Source organism: Drosophila suzukii, chromosome 2R (assembly GCF_043229965.1).
Source record: "Drosophila suzukii chromosome 2R, CBGP_Dsuzu_IsoJpt1.0, whole genome shotgun sequence".
NCBI classification, from domain to species: domain Eukaryota; kingdom Metazoa; phylum Arthropoda; class Insecta; order Diptera; family Drosophilidae; genus Drosophila; species Drosophila suzukii.
The window spans coordinates 22,583,527-22,598,527 of NC_092081.1; the positions used below are offsets into that span (position 1 = coordinate 22,583,527).

Sequence of the window (15,001 nt, forward strand, 5' to 3'; positions counted from 1 at the left end):
CGATACATCAGCTGTTTTAGGTCTATCGTCTACTGTTCATCTCTAAGTCAACTGTGCGTATTAACAATTTTTTTTAGGAATTTTATATTTCGGCTGATTTTGGTTTAATTACGAGTATTTAGGTGTGATAAATAAGTTATAGTTGCATTTAAATTGGGCGTGCACTTGGTTCACACAGTATTTTATCTTAAGCAGGCCTTAGAGCCTGTCAAACGTAAACATTCTTATGTAATTGTTCAGGGCTAGGTTAAAACATAAATTTCTCCTGGAGGATACTGATCTTTACTGAATTCCAGTGCAGCAATGGGCGGACATCACGGAGAACCCTACACGGTGCCGCATGCATCGGCCTACAAGGTGGAGAATGTGCCCCAGCTGGTGGAGGTTAAGGAGGCACTGGCGCGCCAAGGATTGAAGGATCCCTGGCTGAGGTGAGCTATTGGAACGGGATCATTCTGCTTTCCCCATCTCATAAGTTTTATTTTCCCAGGAACGAGGCCTGGCGCTACGAACCCAAGGGCTTTGGCACCCACAGAACCCGCCTGAACACCTTCCTATTCCGCGGACTGGGCGTGGGATTCGCCGCCTTCCTGGCCACCTGCGCCGTGGAGTACGCCTTGGGCATTGGCAAGGGCCAGGGTGGACATGGTCATGGCCACGAGGAACACGACGATAAGGGCCACCATTAGCTATATTGAATAAACCCCATTGTGTTATCAATCCAAATCTGTTTATTCGCAATACATATACGTGTAGGGGTTTTCACTAAAACTAAAGTAATCCTCTGATCAGTTGATACGCGGCTTTAGCTCGTCGTAGCACGACCGCAGGAAGATCTGGGGCTTCTTGGCCGGGTTGAAGTACTCATGGCCCTTGGACCAGTCGTAGCCCACGGCGTAGGCGAAGATCTGGCCGTTGGCATTGAATCCGCACTTGGTGATGGACTGATCCATGGCCTCACTGGACTTCAGCTTGGTGCGGGCATCCTTGTCCCAGAAGCTGAAGGTGCCATCGGAGCCGACGGTCACCAGGGTGCCGTGCACCGGGTGGAATGCTATGTCATTCACGGCATAAATGTCCTGGAAGCCCGAGGTGCCCGTGGAGCGGTGGCACTTGAAGGTGAAGTTGTCTTTGGGATTCGCCGGATTGACGTACTGTATGGCCACGCGACCCTCGATGCTGCCCAGGGCATAGCCAGTGGGCTCCTTCTTCTTGTCCTTGAAAATGGAAATGGCACGGTGCTGGTACTTCAGCGGACTCTCCTGTCGTTTGTACTCCGTGGGGCTGTTCTGCAGCGAGTATATGATGAGGCCCCGGTTGGCAGTGCCCACCACGGCCATGGGGTAGTCCACATCGGCGCAGTAGCAGCGCTCGGGGAGGTTGATGGCCATCATGGGATTGGGAGACCGCGTGTCCCAGAACTAAAGGCGACAATGATGAATGAAAAGTAGGTTTTTCCTATTAGATGGGCTTACCTTTAGAGTCTTGTCCCAGGACCCTGTCATCAGGCATGTGTACGTGGGACCCTTGACCATGTGGCACGTCTTTACGGGACCATCGTGGGCCGCCACCTGCATCACCTGGTCGGAGGCCAGGTCCCAGAGCTTAACCTGCTTGTCGCAGGAGGCGACGAACACCTTGCTGCCGTCGTCCGACCAGCAAACGTCCAGCACGGGTCCGCCCATGGTCTTCATGGATTTTGGAACGGTCGCCCCGTTTTGCTCCACCTCCCAGCAGCGCACTGTGCTGTCCCAGCTTCCGGCCATCAGGAAGTTCTTCTGCACCGTGCTCGGACTGAACTCCAGCGCCGAGACAGAGTCGTCCGGGGGCGAGGCCACCTCGAAGTCGTTCATCCGGTTGGTAGATTGTGTGGCGCCAAACATGATCTTCTGCTTCAGATGTCGCAAAATGTTTGTGTTTATATTATTTCGCCGACGAAGGAGAACCTATCGGTTATCGGTCTTCAGCACGCGAGCAGAAAAGTGTGACCAGACAGTCCAAGAAACCGCGATGCGAGAGCCGGATGATAGCTTATCGATATAAACCGAGCTCCCCTATTGGCGGGAAACCAAATTGATTTCAAAAAGTAAAAAGCTTACATCTTAGGTTAAAAATAATAATAAATGGTTATACAAAAACTAAGAAGAAATACAATAGCACTGCGAAATAAATAACTACAAGAACAAAGTAGATTTGAAAAACGAAAGGAGACCCGTTAAAGAGATTTTACTTGTAACTCATTAAGATTGTTTTAATTTCTTGATTATTAATCAACTTTACCTATTATTATTAGAAAGGGTAACTATGTTATATTGCCAGCAACCAAACGCAGCCCTAAACTCAATAAATGAATATTTCCAATTTGTTTTAAATTTCAATCCTACGAGTATGCAATAAAGTTCGACATTAGGTATAATAATTCTTATTTTCATAACGTGGCTTTTGATATTTATATATAAACATGTGTTTCCCTTGACTTTCCAAATCAACCCTTTTTTTAAACATATTACTTAACAGTTCAACGCTAAATATCTGTTTATTATTTAAACTTAAAAAGTTTACCAATTTTCATTATTAAGAAAAGTACATCACCCAATCAAATTAATGGTGACAGTGATAGTGACATTTGATGATAATGGTAATTAATAATAATTCTAATAAATAAATTATCTTAACTACAACTTTTGTATTATCGAGTTTCCCAGAGATATTAAAAGGTGATTGCACCCAAAGTCGCATCTCCGGATATTCATACCTGTCATCCCAGTTAAACCAGTAAATGTGAGTGCAAAGGTGGCAGCCGTAATTCGGTAATGAATTGTTGCTTTGTATGCCACTGTCACCTCAAAAAAAAACCCCCGAGAATTAATATTCGGCGCCGAAAGTCCGTAACCAAGGGCACCTATAGGAAAGCGAAATGTACATATTTAATCAGTACCTATATCGATAGTGCCTTAAATGCGTCGCGTGCTCTTTCCGGTGACAATGGAAATAGGTCAACTTGCTCCAGTTTTCAGTGCATTAAGCATCACGATGATTAAGAGCCAGTTCTTAGAAGTTGTGAACGGCACGACCCGACCGCAGATTGTGGAGTGCTTATGCTGAGGAAAACATTTTTGGAATTTACTCATTATATTATCTGTGTAGATCACCAAGCTCCAAGGGAAATGTGAAGTACGCTCAGATCCGGGGATTTTTTGTCCTTAAGGCAAAAGTTAGAAAGAAAAACACCTCAACGTATTTCTTTTAAACATATATATTTGTTTGGTTTAAATCAGATTAATCATTCTCGGAATGAAGTTTAAGCTTTGTTCATTACGACTATTCATACATATATATTTCCCTAATCAGTGGGTGGCTTTGTGATTACTAATGGATATTCTAGACTAGCGACGTGGCGTTTAATACTTGACGATGCTGAATGTGTTATGATTAAATAGCAGTCGGAAGTCACTTATAAGACTTGGTAACTTGGTATAAGCAGTCGATAGGAACCGTTGAGTTCGGCGGCAAGAGTTGCAGTAGACTAATCTTTGGCCTAGGAAGACTTAGAGAGCTCCATTATTTTAAATGCTCACATTGATGGCATTATTGATCACAATATTCCCAGCTCCGTGCTGGACGGTAAACTTGCTTTCGATCTCAACGCCCCCGGATCTGTTTTGGCTGGAATCCGTTGTCTGGGGCTTTTTCGGTCGAGAGCTGGACTTTTTCTTGGCATCACCACTGAGATCCAGAGATTTCACCACCTTGAGCAGTCCATTGCAGCCCGTGTAGTCCACAACTCGCTGCGAAGAATTGCTACCCAGGTATATCCGCCCATCATTTCCGGTATACTTTATAGACCCACTGTTGCTCTGGATCTTAAGCCTGGTGCTGTTGCCAATGATTTGCAGGCTCCCGGAGTTATTCACTATACGTATCCGGTTGCCATTGCCGATGACCCTCAGATCCCTCGAGTTATTCTCGATGCGGTACTCCTTGCAGTTGCCCACCAGATCTTTGCTGGCATAGATGGTCGTCTCCTCCGTTGGAGAGGGACTCCTCTTGGTCTTGTTGGGGGGTTTACCCTGCTGCTCTTTCTGGCAAGTAGAGCACTCGTCATCGTCATACGAATCGCTCGCCGAATCGGTCTCTATCACACGAACACCCATTTTAGTGTGAATTACCTCAGGTTTCGTTTCTTTCCGCTGCTAATCACTCGTAAAAATCACCGCTCAACGGTCCGCTATCTCATTCTCTAGTTTTTTTCGGGGGCTATACTATCTCTCTTTCTCTGTCGCTGGGGGAACTCTCCGAACGATGAGCAATATCCAATGGTTGCTATGTCACCGCTGCCGACTAAGGTCAAAAGTATCCAATTGTGTGAGCATCGATGATACTATAATACTGGGGGATCGTCTGCTTCCGTCAGGGGACTCCCTCTGGTTTTTGTTTGTGATTTGTTTTGAGTTTGCGACTTTTGGGGATCGCTTTCGCCGTGCTCAACGAACACTGGCACTGTGGCTATTAAACGATAATGCCGCTCGGGAGCCGCTTTTATACCAGCCAGAGAGTCTAGCGGCGGGGCTTTTTTATTTCGCCCGAGGGCCGGCACCAAAATCACTTCGTAGGCATGAGGGTTTCGAGTTTTGACCAGCTGGGGAGACCTTTGATAAGGTCGCCGAATTATTCGGGGTGACTAATACGCACCTGTGGGGCCCGTCGTAATGGGCTCGGCTATCTCTTCCATTTAGTATGTCTTATTCATAGGACCTTTGGCTTCCTTAGGGTTCCCAAACTGAAGAATGACTATTTTGTACAGAGAAAAAAAATCATTTTTAGTACTAGTTCCTTTTATTATTAACAGTAAATGGGTAATTTTTTTAAAATTGATATTAATATACTTTTGTCGACTGTTTCGTATTACACTTAGTATGTATTTTGAGTATATAGCATGTATATTGATTTAAAAAATATATACTTTATATAATAATACAATTACAAAATGGGCATTTTATCCTTTGTACATTTGAAATATGAATGTCGATTTTTGTTATAATATATATATATATTAAATAAAAATAAAACAAAAATAGTATACTTTACTATTACTAACATTTTAAAAGTATTTATTTTGAAAAACCTTACAAGCCTTGACTTTTTTCCTGTGCAGATTCTTATCAGCTTACGATGCAGCCAAATTTTAATGGGGATTTTTGGCAACTCCCTTATCATTGTTAAGCCCCTTGATTATAAACAGGCTGATTTCGGTTTGGTCGTAAATGCTGTGCCAAAGCGCCATATAGTTGAGACCACCTCAAAACAAAGGGGTAATAACCCCGATAAGACGATAGAGTTTTCCGCCTTGCACTAGAAAACTCCAATCTACATATTTGATAAATGTTTACCCGGTTGTCAAGTGATCACTCCAGCTGAGACATTCGTTTCCTTGTCAGTTTGTTTACAAACAAAAAACTCACACCTGCAATTTGCACATCTGATTTCATTAGCATTCGATTTACAGCACATATATATAGAATGTACGCCCCGAAAGCTTCCGATTTCGAGTCGTCTCTTCTCGATCTTGGCATTTGTTTCAAGTTCAGCTCTCAGTTTCAATTTCGATTTCAGTCGATCGTGGAGCTTGCAGGCGAACAGAACAGGGAAATATGAAATACATGTATCTAGATCACCATTTGAATAAACACGCTTTAATGTAAACAGTGGGGCGAATGTTTCTTCGTTTGGGGAAAGCACCGCAGCTATATAGATATAGATATATACATATCAATAAATTGAAGGGTGCACTACTGCCAGTTGCGTAAACTTTTCCTGTACTTTATTTTCAAGGTTCATTTCGGTTGACAAATCAATTATCTCTTTCGGAACATTATAAAATGATTTATTTGCTAGATCGCAATTTTAGGGCAGTAAACGGGGACTTTTCTGCAGTTATCTCAAGCGTACTCGACACCAATCAAGGTCGTAATAAAAAAAATAATAATGTGAAGCCATATTAAGTACAAATCGGTAGGTATTATATCAGCTAAATCGTGTATAGTTCCAGATATGCCTCTACGTAGTTACAGCACAGGCAAATGGAGAAATTGTGCGAGCGAAGAAAAACACCCTTTTTTAGTATACCCATCACAGCCATCGGCACCTGCAGCTATAGATAGTACCACGCTTCTAGTACCGGTACTAATACCCCCACCGACGAAAAAAGCACCTTTATCTTTTATTTAGATCAGAGAGAGACGCGTTTGTTGTTTTTCAAGTTTCGAACCGAAATAAATGAACTTTATGTTACTTGTTCTGACAGACACTCGATAAGGTGAGAACACTTTTAGGGGACTTTCGGTTAAGATAAACTAATGAATGACCTCTTACCAGGCTGGCAGACAATACTGTTATTTTAAACTTATCAAATATTGTAGCTGTAGTTTAACTTCATTGTTTATTGTTCACAACATACAGTATTTAGCTTCCCCAGTTAACTCTTTGCTCATAAGTGCTTCTACTTCATAATATTTTCTTTTTATTTAATAATTCTCATTAAAGCTATCTATGTAGGACTAGAACTTAACACGCGTATGAGAAGAGGCCTTTAGAAAGTTTAATTTTATATATATTTATTAAACACAAACGTTTATTGTGAGCTTTTATTGTAAAAATAATTAAACTATAGTAGCTACACATCGAATGAAATAGTTCCGATTGACTCATTAGCAAGCTAGACGTCATGGAGTCAAAACCAAATATTTTATGTTTTGGAACGGAGACTGAAGAAGCGTTGGAAAGAGCATCAATAATAAAAATTCATAAACGTAATTTCTACTTTAGATTTACAAAACGTATACAAAAGCTTCTTTTGGGTGGATCTCCTCCTCTGAAAAAAACCCCCGATGAAGGCTCAGTGGAAAGATTTTGCGCAACAAGCACTCGGAGAAATGGGACACAATATTACGAGTTTAGGCCAGACGACTATACAAAGGGAATTGTTTTATCTGGCCCAGCATTTGATACCAAAGGGCTTATATTAATTGTCAAGGAGATGATCAGCAAGGAACACTGGATAAATGAAAGTGTAATTAGGTACCTTAACAATTCAACTGCTGAAATACAAAAACTTGTTTGGGACGCCATAGTAAAGGAGGACCAAAGAATATATAATTACCTGCGATATTTGCAAGAAAATCGTTAAAAAATTCCAGCTAACATTATATCCATTTTATACAGAGAGAAATTTAAGTAAGAAGTAAAGTATCAAGTCCACCCTAACTTGAAAACCTTCGTGACTTACCATTCACACAAGTTTATAAACAAAAAGGCACCATCACTAATTGTGTGCTTTAATGTGAGCTTTGGCTGGAAATATATCATTAGTAAATAAATAAAGGAGAGCACCAGTTGATTTTAAAATTCATTCAAGTAAGTTAAGTTTCTAGTAGCAAGCTGTCTTCTAGTAAAATATTTTTCAGAACCCAACATGGCGTCAAAATCTAAAGTTTTGACTATAGGAACAGATACCAGTGAAATCGAACCTAAAGTACAGATCCCAAAGAAGAGCATATACTTTTTTAAAGACGATTTTAAAGATCATTTGCAAAAAATTCTTTTAAATGGAGCTAATCCTATAGAACCCGAGCCTAATTATAACGCTGTCCAAAGAATGGCTGCAAATGAAGTTAAAAAGAAAGGGCAATACTATTACGAGTTTGCACCGCAGTTTATAACGGGTAGTTGGATTATGATCGAATCTACCTTTGAACCCAAGGGAGTTCTAAGACGAATTAAGGATCGAATAAGCAAGGACCACTGGACTACTGATAACGTGGCCAAGTATAGCAAAGATTCCAGCTTATTTATACTACAAACCCTTAGCGCTGCGCTTCATGAAGAACATTTTGAAATTTATCAATATATATGTTATCTGATGGACTAAGAAAGTTTAATTTTATATATATTTATTTAACACAAAAGTTTATTGTAAGCTTTTATTCTGAAAATAATAAAACTATAGTAGCTACACATCGATTGAAATAATTTCGATTGGCTCATTAGTAAGCTAAACAAGCTTAAAACAAGCACTCGGGGAAATGGGACACAATATTACGAGTTTAGGTCAGACGACTATACAAAGGGAATTGATTTATCTGGCCCAGCATTTGATACCAAAGGGCTTATATCAATTGTCAAGGAGATGATCAGCAAGAAACACTGGATAAATGAAAGTGTAATTAAGTACCATAACAATTCAACTGCTGAAATACAAGAACTTGTTTGGGACGCCATAGTAAAGGAGGACCAAAGAATATATAATTACCTGCGATATTTGCAAGAAAATCGTTAAAAGATTCCTGGTTATATTATATCCATTTTATACAGAGAGAAATTTAAGTAAGAAGTGAAGTACCAAGTCCACCCTAACTTGAAAACCTTCGTGATTTACCATTCACACAAGTTTATAAACAAAAAGGCACCATCACTAATTGTGTGCTTTAATGTGAGCTTTGGCTGGAAATATTTCATTAGTAAATAAATAAAGGAGAGCACCAGTTGATTTTAAAAGTCATTCAAGTAAATTAAGTTTCTAGTAGCAAGCTGTCTTTTAGTAACATATTTTTCAGAACCCAACATGGCGTCAAAATCTAAAGTTTTGACTATAGGAACAGATACCAGTGAAATCGAACCTAAAGTACAGATCCCAAAGAAGAGCATATACTTTTTTAAAGACGATTTTAAAGATCACTTGCAAAAAATTCTTTTAAATGGAGCTAATCCTATAGAACCCGAGCCTAATCAATCAGCTGTCGAAAGAATAGCTGCAAATGAAGTTAAAAAGAAAGGGCAATACTATTACGAGTTTGCACCTGAGATTAGAACGGGTAGTTGGATTATGAACGGACCTACCTTTGAACCCAAGGGAGTTCTAAGACGAATTAAGGATCGAATAAGCAAGGACCACTGGACTACTGATAACGTGGCGAAGTATAGCAAAGATTCCAGATTATTTATACATCAAACCCTTAGAGCTGCGCTTCATGAAGAACATTTTGAAATTTATCAATATATATGTTATCTGATGGAAAATAGAAATAAAAAATGATAATAATTTCTTTTAAATATACAAAATAAAATTTTTTGGTCCATCCTAACGTTAAAACACATGCTATTTACCATTCACGGGTGGGTTGTAAACAAAAAACTACCATCACTAACTTTGTGCTTTTAATGTGAGCTTCCTGGGAAATTATTTCGTTAGTAAATAAGTAGCGAAACCTTCTTATACTTATAACGAAATCAGACATCATTATATCAGAAAACAGTTCAGAAAACAAAATATATTTGCAAAATACAGCATGGCGACGAAATCAAACGTGTTGACTATTGGAACAGAGACCCAAGAAGTTTTAGATGGAGCTCGGATCCCAAAGAGCCACAAAGAGTTAAAAGACTCAGATCTAGAGATATATTTGCAGAAAATATTACTAAATGATGCTAAGCCATTGACTGAAGTATATGTAGATGGATCTGTCGAAACGTTTTCAGCGAATGAAAATAGGAAAAACGGACAATATATTTACGAGCTTGGTCCGAGTGACAAGATAAACGGTTGGATGATTAACTGTCCTACATTTGAACCAAAAGGCATCATCAGGCGTATAAAAAACAAAATCAGTAAGGAACACTGGATATCTGAAAACGTTGTTAAGTATCCTAAAGATTCGAGAAATGTTGTAATGGAATCTGTTTCCAAAGCTGTGAGTGAGGAAAGCTCGGATATATATGATTACTTGTGTTATCTGAAGGAACACACTAACAAAAAGAGAACTTAAGAACATATGTTTTTGCCATTACCCAGGGCATACACAAACCAAACCCCCATCACTAATTTAAAGCTTTCAGCTGATTTCATTTGTAAATAAATAAAAGGACTGGTCATAACGAAATCAGACGTTATTGAGAATAACTCAGGTATGCTGAAACAATGTCACATTGAAAGAGTCCACTAATTTTAATATATTTCAGAACCTAATATGACGTCAACTTCAAATATTTTAACTATTGGAAGTGACACCTGCGAAACATCAGAAAAAGTGCAGAAAACTAGTAACCCCGAAGCTTATTTTGAGTTTAAGTTTGATAAGCATATGCAGAAATTACTTCTCGGCGTTAAGCCTCAAAAACCGGATGAAACATGCGTTGGGAGATTTGCAGCTACTGAGACAATGAGAAACGGAAAACAATATTACGAGTTTGGACCTGATAATTTTAAAAATGGATCTATTATAAGTGTAGTTTCATTTAGTCCCAAAGATATGCTTTTACGAGTAAAGAATCGCATCGGTAAAGAACACTGGGTCAGCGAAAATGTAATTCAGTATAAAAAAGATTCCATGTACTTCATACAGGAAATTGTTTCCGATGCCTTGAAAGAAGAAGAAATGGAAATCTACCAATTTTTAAGCTATCTTAACAAAACTAGGTGAAAAGTGATATTTATGAAACCAATAAAGTTATTAGAAAGTTTGGGTTAAAATTAAAAAATAATTTGGTATTGTTTTTAACCTTTGTCGATATTAATTAATTTATTAATGTTTTATAGGAAAAAAAAACATTTATCACTAATCTAGTGCGCCAAGGTTCACCCTAATTAAAGAACATATGTTTTTTTTACCATTCACAGGTAGATGTCAACAAATAAAAGTGACTAATACTAAGCTTTTGGTTTTCGTTCTATGTGAAATTATTTCTATATTGATTCAACAACCTAAGTATAGGTCCAGTTAAATTTCAGTGCCGCGTTAGACCTCTAGAAAGACAAACTTCATAAGAAACGTTAAAAAAGCAATGGAAGATCAAGCTAATAATACCACCAGCAGCAATCCCAAACCTTCCGAAACACCCGTGCTTAATATTTCAGGAAAGGTTGAGACAACTCAAAAAACTCCCCGTACTATGGGCAAAAAGAAAGCGGATCCTCCACCCCCCACGGTTCCTGAAACTTCAAAAATCAACCCTACCACCTTTCCAGTGATAATGGGAAGGATCCTGTTAAAAAGTAATGACCCACCTGAACCGGTTTCAAAAATGAATCTGTCGGACTTTAAGCAATATCTTTGCTTGTTGTGCATGGACAAACCATCTAAAAGAAAGCTAGTTTCTCATATGTTCATCTCCAACGAGAAGGAGTTGGATAGTGACTTCTTAAAAGTGCGAAAAATTTATGAAAATAGAAAAGACCTCAAGATTTTGGAGCAAGTAACAGTGTACACCCTCTGTGCAAGATCATTGTTTCACCGAGTCCAAATGAAATTAACCGATGTTGAGTGGAACAAGCAGCGAAATATTTTCGAAACTGACAGAATTGGAGAACGGGATGTTTGGAATGTTACAAGTAGATTGTATGATCTGGAAAACGAGGAAACAGAAAAATTATTCAACTATGCCAAGTTCCTGAGCGCTACGAATAGCTGAATGCTTAATAATACTTTCTATAATTTGAAAATCAAAATTTAAATAAATATTTTTATAAAATTCAAGTGTTATACTATTCTTATCAGAAAGCTCAACCTAATCGACAAACTTATGATTGCCATTCCCTTGGAGACATTTATAAACAAAACCATCACTAATTCTGTGCTTTGCTATTAAACTTTTGTGTTGTGAAATACATATGTATTTCGATTTGGCACAAAACATCCCATCTACTTAATCAGCGGTTTTCGGCTACAAGAGTTCAGTACTAATTTGGACATTATACAGGAAGGCATTCAAATAATAAAAGAATTTAAAATCATGGAAGCTGAAGCACTGGAACATAATGATACACCTTTATCAGCAAGTGGTTCCAAAACTGAGTCATCATCAGAAATACCAGTGCTTAATATATCCGGAAGGGTAAAGCCGAATTTTAATGCTCCCCGTATCAGGCGAAAAAAGAAGAAAACTCCCATCCCAGAGGAACCTAAAGTGAATCCAACCACGTTTCCAGTGATTCTAAGCAGGATCCTACTGAAGAGTAATGTGCCACCTGTAGTTCCCCCAAAAATAAATCTGGAGGACCACACGCAGTACCTGTGTTTCCTGTGCCTGGAGAAACCAGCCACTCGAAAGCGCGTCTATCACATGTTCATAACAACAGGAAAGGAGTTGGGAAAGGACTACGAGCATACAAGGAGGCTCTACGAGAATCGGAAGGAGTTCAAATATGTCAACAACATAACCGTGCAAGCAATCTGTGCTCGAGCATTGTACCACCGAGTTCAGAAAAAGTTCACAGATGTGGAGTGGAACAAGCTGGGTAATGTTTTTCAGACTGATATGGTCGGACACAGGGATGTCTGGGGTATTTCTGACCGAGTTCATGCCATGCGCATCGAGGAACACGAAAGGCTTTTTAATTACATCAAGTTTATACACTCAACAAAGAGCTAATAACTAACTTTCGCATTTAAATTTCCACTAGTTTAATTTGTGATATCTTGTATTAATTCATTGTATTAAATCGCTTCTTTGCACACACTTTAAGTATGGAAAATTTCGGATTGTTTGATTACAGTAACTTTCTGTAGCTTATCTTAAACTGGGTGAACCCGTAGTGACTCAACAGCTGCTCCAGAATATACCCGTTAATGGCGAAGAACACGGCGCCCTGCACTCCGATCCAGTAAAAGGTGTTCCACGTCCGGAACTCCAGCAAGTAGGCGGGCAGCAGCCACAGCGCCTGGGCGAGCAGCCAAAGGAACAGGAGACTGAAGCACCTTCTCCACGACAGCAGCTTGAAGTTGTTTAAGCAGAGCGGAAGGATAGCCAAGTACCAGATGAAGTATTGCGAGGTTACCACCGAGTTGTACGTGACGATGACGAAGGCCAGGGCAAAGATGCAGAACGGTAGGGTCTGTCGAAACTGGCCAAAGCTCAGGCTCAAGTAGAGGATAAGCAGGAACTGCGGGGCCACCACTAGGAGTTTCAGGATCGCAGAGGTTTCCGCCACACTCGGTGCACTGCCCAGATACTGCAGAAGGAATTGCAGCGAAAAGTTGTGTCGCGAGTCCTTGCGTACAAAGTGATACAAATAAGCCTCGTAGATGTAATCCCAGCCGTACATTGAGTAGAAGGTGTAGGTGAAGCCCACTAGGCTGACAAGTGTTCCGATCACCAGGCACAACTGCTGCTTGTTGGGCCGCAGGATTTGGCACAGAAAATCGAGGGGTGTTTGTGTGAGGCGTGTGGACAGCGACAAGTAGTACGCCAAACTGAACAGCAACGGATATAGACGCAAGTGGATCACCAGTCCGTGAGATAAGCCTGCGCAGAATATAAGCCAGTGACTCCTGGCGACATGGTGCTCTGATTTTAGCAACAGGTAGATAGTGAGTATCACGAAGAAGCTCGAGAAGCAGTCGCCGCTTCCACGGGTAGAAATTACAGCCGTCAAGGGGTTGTAGAGCCAGAAGCAAGCAGAGGCGCGGGCCAAGTTCTCCGGATGACTTCGCGCGTCCAGGGCGTCCAGCGATTGGTCAGACTCCCGTGGCCTGTTGAACTTGCTGAGCAGGTGCTGCACGGTCTTCTGGTACTGACTTTTGATCTCCATGTGCACCAGGCGGTAAATGAGCGTGGCGATGAGCAGATCAAAAGTGGCATAAAATAGCTTACCCCATGCCGGATGGAGCAGAATGTTGAGGGTCTGCAGGTAAGCCATAATCGGGCTGTAACGATAAGTGTGTCTGGCGAAGGGAGTGTCTCCATCCAGCACACGACGAGCTCCATCCGTCACTACTTTGTAGTCTATATCCGTGTAGGGCACGGCGGACTCACTATCGTGTATTTGTCCGTAGCAGATTAAAGCGATCCGCAGCAGGGCGGAGATTAGGATATGGGTCCGAAAGCTGGTCTCAAGGATGCGGCGACCCAGTCGCTGCCATCCCGTAGTCGCAACCTTTGTTTGAGGCATTGTGTTTTATTGTTTTCGATTGTCTACAGCTTGGTCTTCATTTCCAGGGCGCTCTTGCGGATGCAGTTGAGGAACTCCTTGAACTCGGCGTCGCAGATCTTGTGCTGAACGTTAAGATCCCGTGAAACGCACACCGCATACGCCGTGGCCTTGTCCGCGCACTTGGTCAGCAGAACCGGGTAGTTGCGGAGTCGTTGGTTGGCCTTGCGCACCGATTCCATGCCTCAGTCTCAGCTCAGCGCTTGTGCGGCGGCACCTTGATCTCCAGCGGCGGCAGGGGATCGGCGATGAAGCAGTCGTACAGGGGTTTGGAGAAGAATATCAGCAGCGAGCCGGTGAGGAAGGAGATCTGGAAGAGGCGTGGATTCCGCTGGATCCACGAGCGCTTGGGCAGCACAGCGGTTCGTCTGCGTTGATTAGCCTGCTGCTGTTCCTTTTTGTCTAGCAAGTCTTGGATATCCTTGGGAGGTTTATACTGCGGTATGGTCATTATTTGTTCCTGCAAGAGGTGGGGAAGTGTTGGAGCCCTAATGGGTACGAAAATCTCGACCAGAACTCACGACTTGCCGGTTGGGTTCTGCCCCTTGGAGGCTTCTGGTTTGTAGGACTTTTCCAGATCGATTCCACTGCAGCAAAGCGATTCTTTATGCCACTTTAGACAGCACTGGCGCATCGCCTCCAGAACATCCAAGCACTTGTCCTCCTGGTAGTTATTCTCTGCAAAAAGTCTCGCGAAGCTTACATAACCATCGAAAAGGGAGTCATTGCCGGCTGCTTACCGTTCAGACAGGCTTGAATGCGGCAGGCGTTGGCTTTGCAAGGATCCTTGCGCGTGTCAGACATGTAATCCCGTCCAGATTTCCTGAGATTTTAAATCCCAATTGCAAATGTGTGAAAAATACAGGCTGTCAGGTGTGCTGCTGCTTCTTTCTCTTCTTGGCGGTTCTGGCCATTCACAGTGACGCGAAACAAGGTTGCCAGATTGTAGGAGGGGATAGCTGTTTGCCAGTATGTGAGCCTAAAAAATAAAAGCAAAATAAAAAACCATTAAATAAATCA

At 41.2% G+C, this 15,001-nt stretch overlaps 11 protein-coding genes and 1 long non-coding RNA gene across 14 annotated transcripts; 6 read left to right on the forward strand and 6 right to left on the reverse strand.

Moving 5' to 3' along the window:
- The first annotated feature begins 23 nt into the window (after window positions 1–23).
- ND-B12 (NADH dehydrogenase [ubiquinone] 1 beta subcomplex subunit 3) lies at window positions 24–726 on the forward strand. Of its 2 annotated transcripts, none has more exons than XM_017072184.4 (3): window positions 24–53; window positions 297–431; window positions 491–726. In XM_017072184.4, the coding sequence occupies exons 2-3, from the start codon at window positions 304–306 to the stop codon at window positions 687–689; spliced, it is 327 nt and encodes a 108-aa protein (XP_016927673.2). In that variant the 5' UTR covers window positions 24–53; window positions 297–303; the 3' UTR covers window positions 690–726. The 2 variants fall into 2 exon arrangements, with proteins under 2 accessions (XP_016927673.2, XP_070850775.1); XM_070994674.1 differs by lacking the exon at window positions 24–53 and adding an exon at window positions 99–122.
- On the reverse strand, window positions 709–1,977 carry Rae1 (ribonucleic acid export 1). Its single transcript, XM_017072182.4, has 2 exons — window positions 1,476–1,977; window positions 709–1,421 (listed from the first exon to the last, which is right to left on the reverse strand). Exons 1-2 carry the CDS (start codon window positions 1,881–1,883, stop codon window positions 789–791), a joined length of 1,041 nt encoding a protein of 346 aa, XP_016927671.1. The 5' UTR covers window positions 1,884–1,977; the 3' UTR covers window positions 709–788.
- A 1,263-nt stretch (window positions 1,978–3,240) lies between these two features.
- pirk (poor Imd response upon knock-in) lies at window positions 3,241–4,520 on the reverse strand. Its single transcript, XM_017072497.4, has one exon. The coding sequence runs from the start codon at window positions 4,152–4,154 to the stop codon at window positions 3,567–3,569; it is 588 nt and encodes a 195-aa protein (XP_016927986.2). The 5' UTR covers window positions 4,155–4,520; the 3' UTR covers window positions 3,241–3,566.
- A 742-nt stretch (window positions 4,521–5,262) lies between these two features.
- On the forward strand, window positions 5,263–8,683 carry LOC139352477 (uncharacterized). Of its 2 annotated transcripts, none has more exons than XR_011603685.1 (3): window positions 5,263–6,316; window positions 6,826–7,413; window positions 7,464–8,677. It is a non-coding gene; the product is annotated as an uncharacterized lncRNA (long non-coding RNA). The 2 variants fall into 2 exon arrangements; XR_011603686.1 differs by lacking the exon at window positions 5,263–6,316 and having other exon boundaries at window positions 6,400–7,413; window positions 7,464–8,562; window positions 8,613–8,683.
- A 517-nt stretch (window positions 8,684–9,200) lies between these two features.
- Window positions 9,201–9,824, forward strand: LOC108008593 (uncharacterized). Its single transcript, XM_017072472.4, has one exon. It carries the CDS (start codon window positions 9,345–9,347, stop codon window positions 9,819–9,821), a length of 477 nt encoding a protein of 158 aa, XP_016927961.2. The 5' UTR covers window positions 9,201–9,344; the 3' UTR covers window positions 9,822–9,824.
- A 198-nt stretch (window positions 9,825–10,022) lies between these two features.
- On the forward strand, window positions 10,023–10,824 carry LOC108008595 (uncharacterized). The gene has a single exon (XM_017072473.4). It carries the CDS (start codon window positions 10,023–10,025, stop codon window positions 10,473–10,475), a length of 453 nt encoding a protein of 150 aa, XP_016927962.1. The 3' UTR covers window positions 10,476–10,824.
- A 12-nt stretch (window positions 10,825–10,836) lies between these two features.
- LOC108009701 (uncharacterized) lies at window positions 10,837–11,528 on the forward strand. The gene has a single exon (XM_017074258.4). It carries the CDS (start codon window positions 10,837–10,839, stop codon window positions 11,461–11,463), a length of 627 nt encoding a protein of 208 aa, XP_016929747.2. The 3' UTR covers window positions 11,464–11,528.
- A 43-nt stretch (window positions 11,529–11,571) lies between these two features.
- On the forward strand, window positions 11,572–12,516 carry LOC108009700 (uncharacterized). The gene has a single exon (XM_070994673.1). The coding sequence runs from the start codon at window positions 11,785–11,787 to the stop codon at window positions 12,421–12,423; it is 639 nt and encodes a 212-aa protein (XP_070850774.1). The 5' UTR covers window positions 11,572–11,784; the 3' UTR covers window positions 12,424–12,516.
- PIG-M (Phosphatidylinositol glycan anchor biosynthesis class M) lies at window positions 12,439–13,942 on the reverse strand. Its single transcript, XM_017074255.4, has one exon. It carries the CDS (start codon window positions 13,940–13,942, stop codon window positions 12,542–12,544), a length of 1,401 nt encoding a protein of 466 aa, XP_016929744.2. The 3' UTR covers window positions 12,439–12,541.
- On the reverse strand, window positions 13,929–14,163 carry LOC108009706 (uncharacterized). The gene has a single exon (XM_017074261.4). The coding sequence runs from the start codon at window positions 14,161–14,163 to the stop codon at window positions 13,966–13,968; it is 198 nt and encodes a 65-aa protein (XP_016929750.1). The 3' UTR covers window positions 13,929–13,965.
- Window positions 13,929–14,432, reverse strand: LOC108009702 (uncharacterized). The gene has a single exon (XM_065863902.2). It carries the CDS (start codon window positions 14,430–14,432, stop codon window positions 14,178–14,180), a length of 255 nt encoding a protein of 84 aa, XP_065719974.2. The 3' UTR covers window positions 13,929–14,177.
- On the reverse strand, window positions 14,153–14,893 carry LOC108009703 (cx9C motif-containing protein 4). The gene is made up of 3 exons (XM_017074260.4): window positions 14,722–14,893; window positions 14,503–14,659; window positions 14,153–14,441 (listed from the first exon to the last, which is right to left on the reverse strand). The coding sequence occupies exons 1-3, from the start codon at window positions 14,783–14,785 to the stop codon at window positions 14,432–14,434; spliced, it is 231 nt and encodes a 76-aa protein (XP_016929749.1). The 5' UTR covers window positions 14,786–14,893; the 3' UTR covers window positions 14,153–14,431.
- Between the last annotated feature and the right edge of the window lie 108 nt (window positions 14,894–15,001).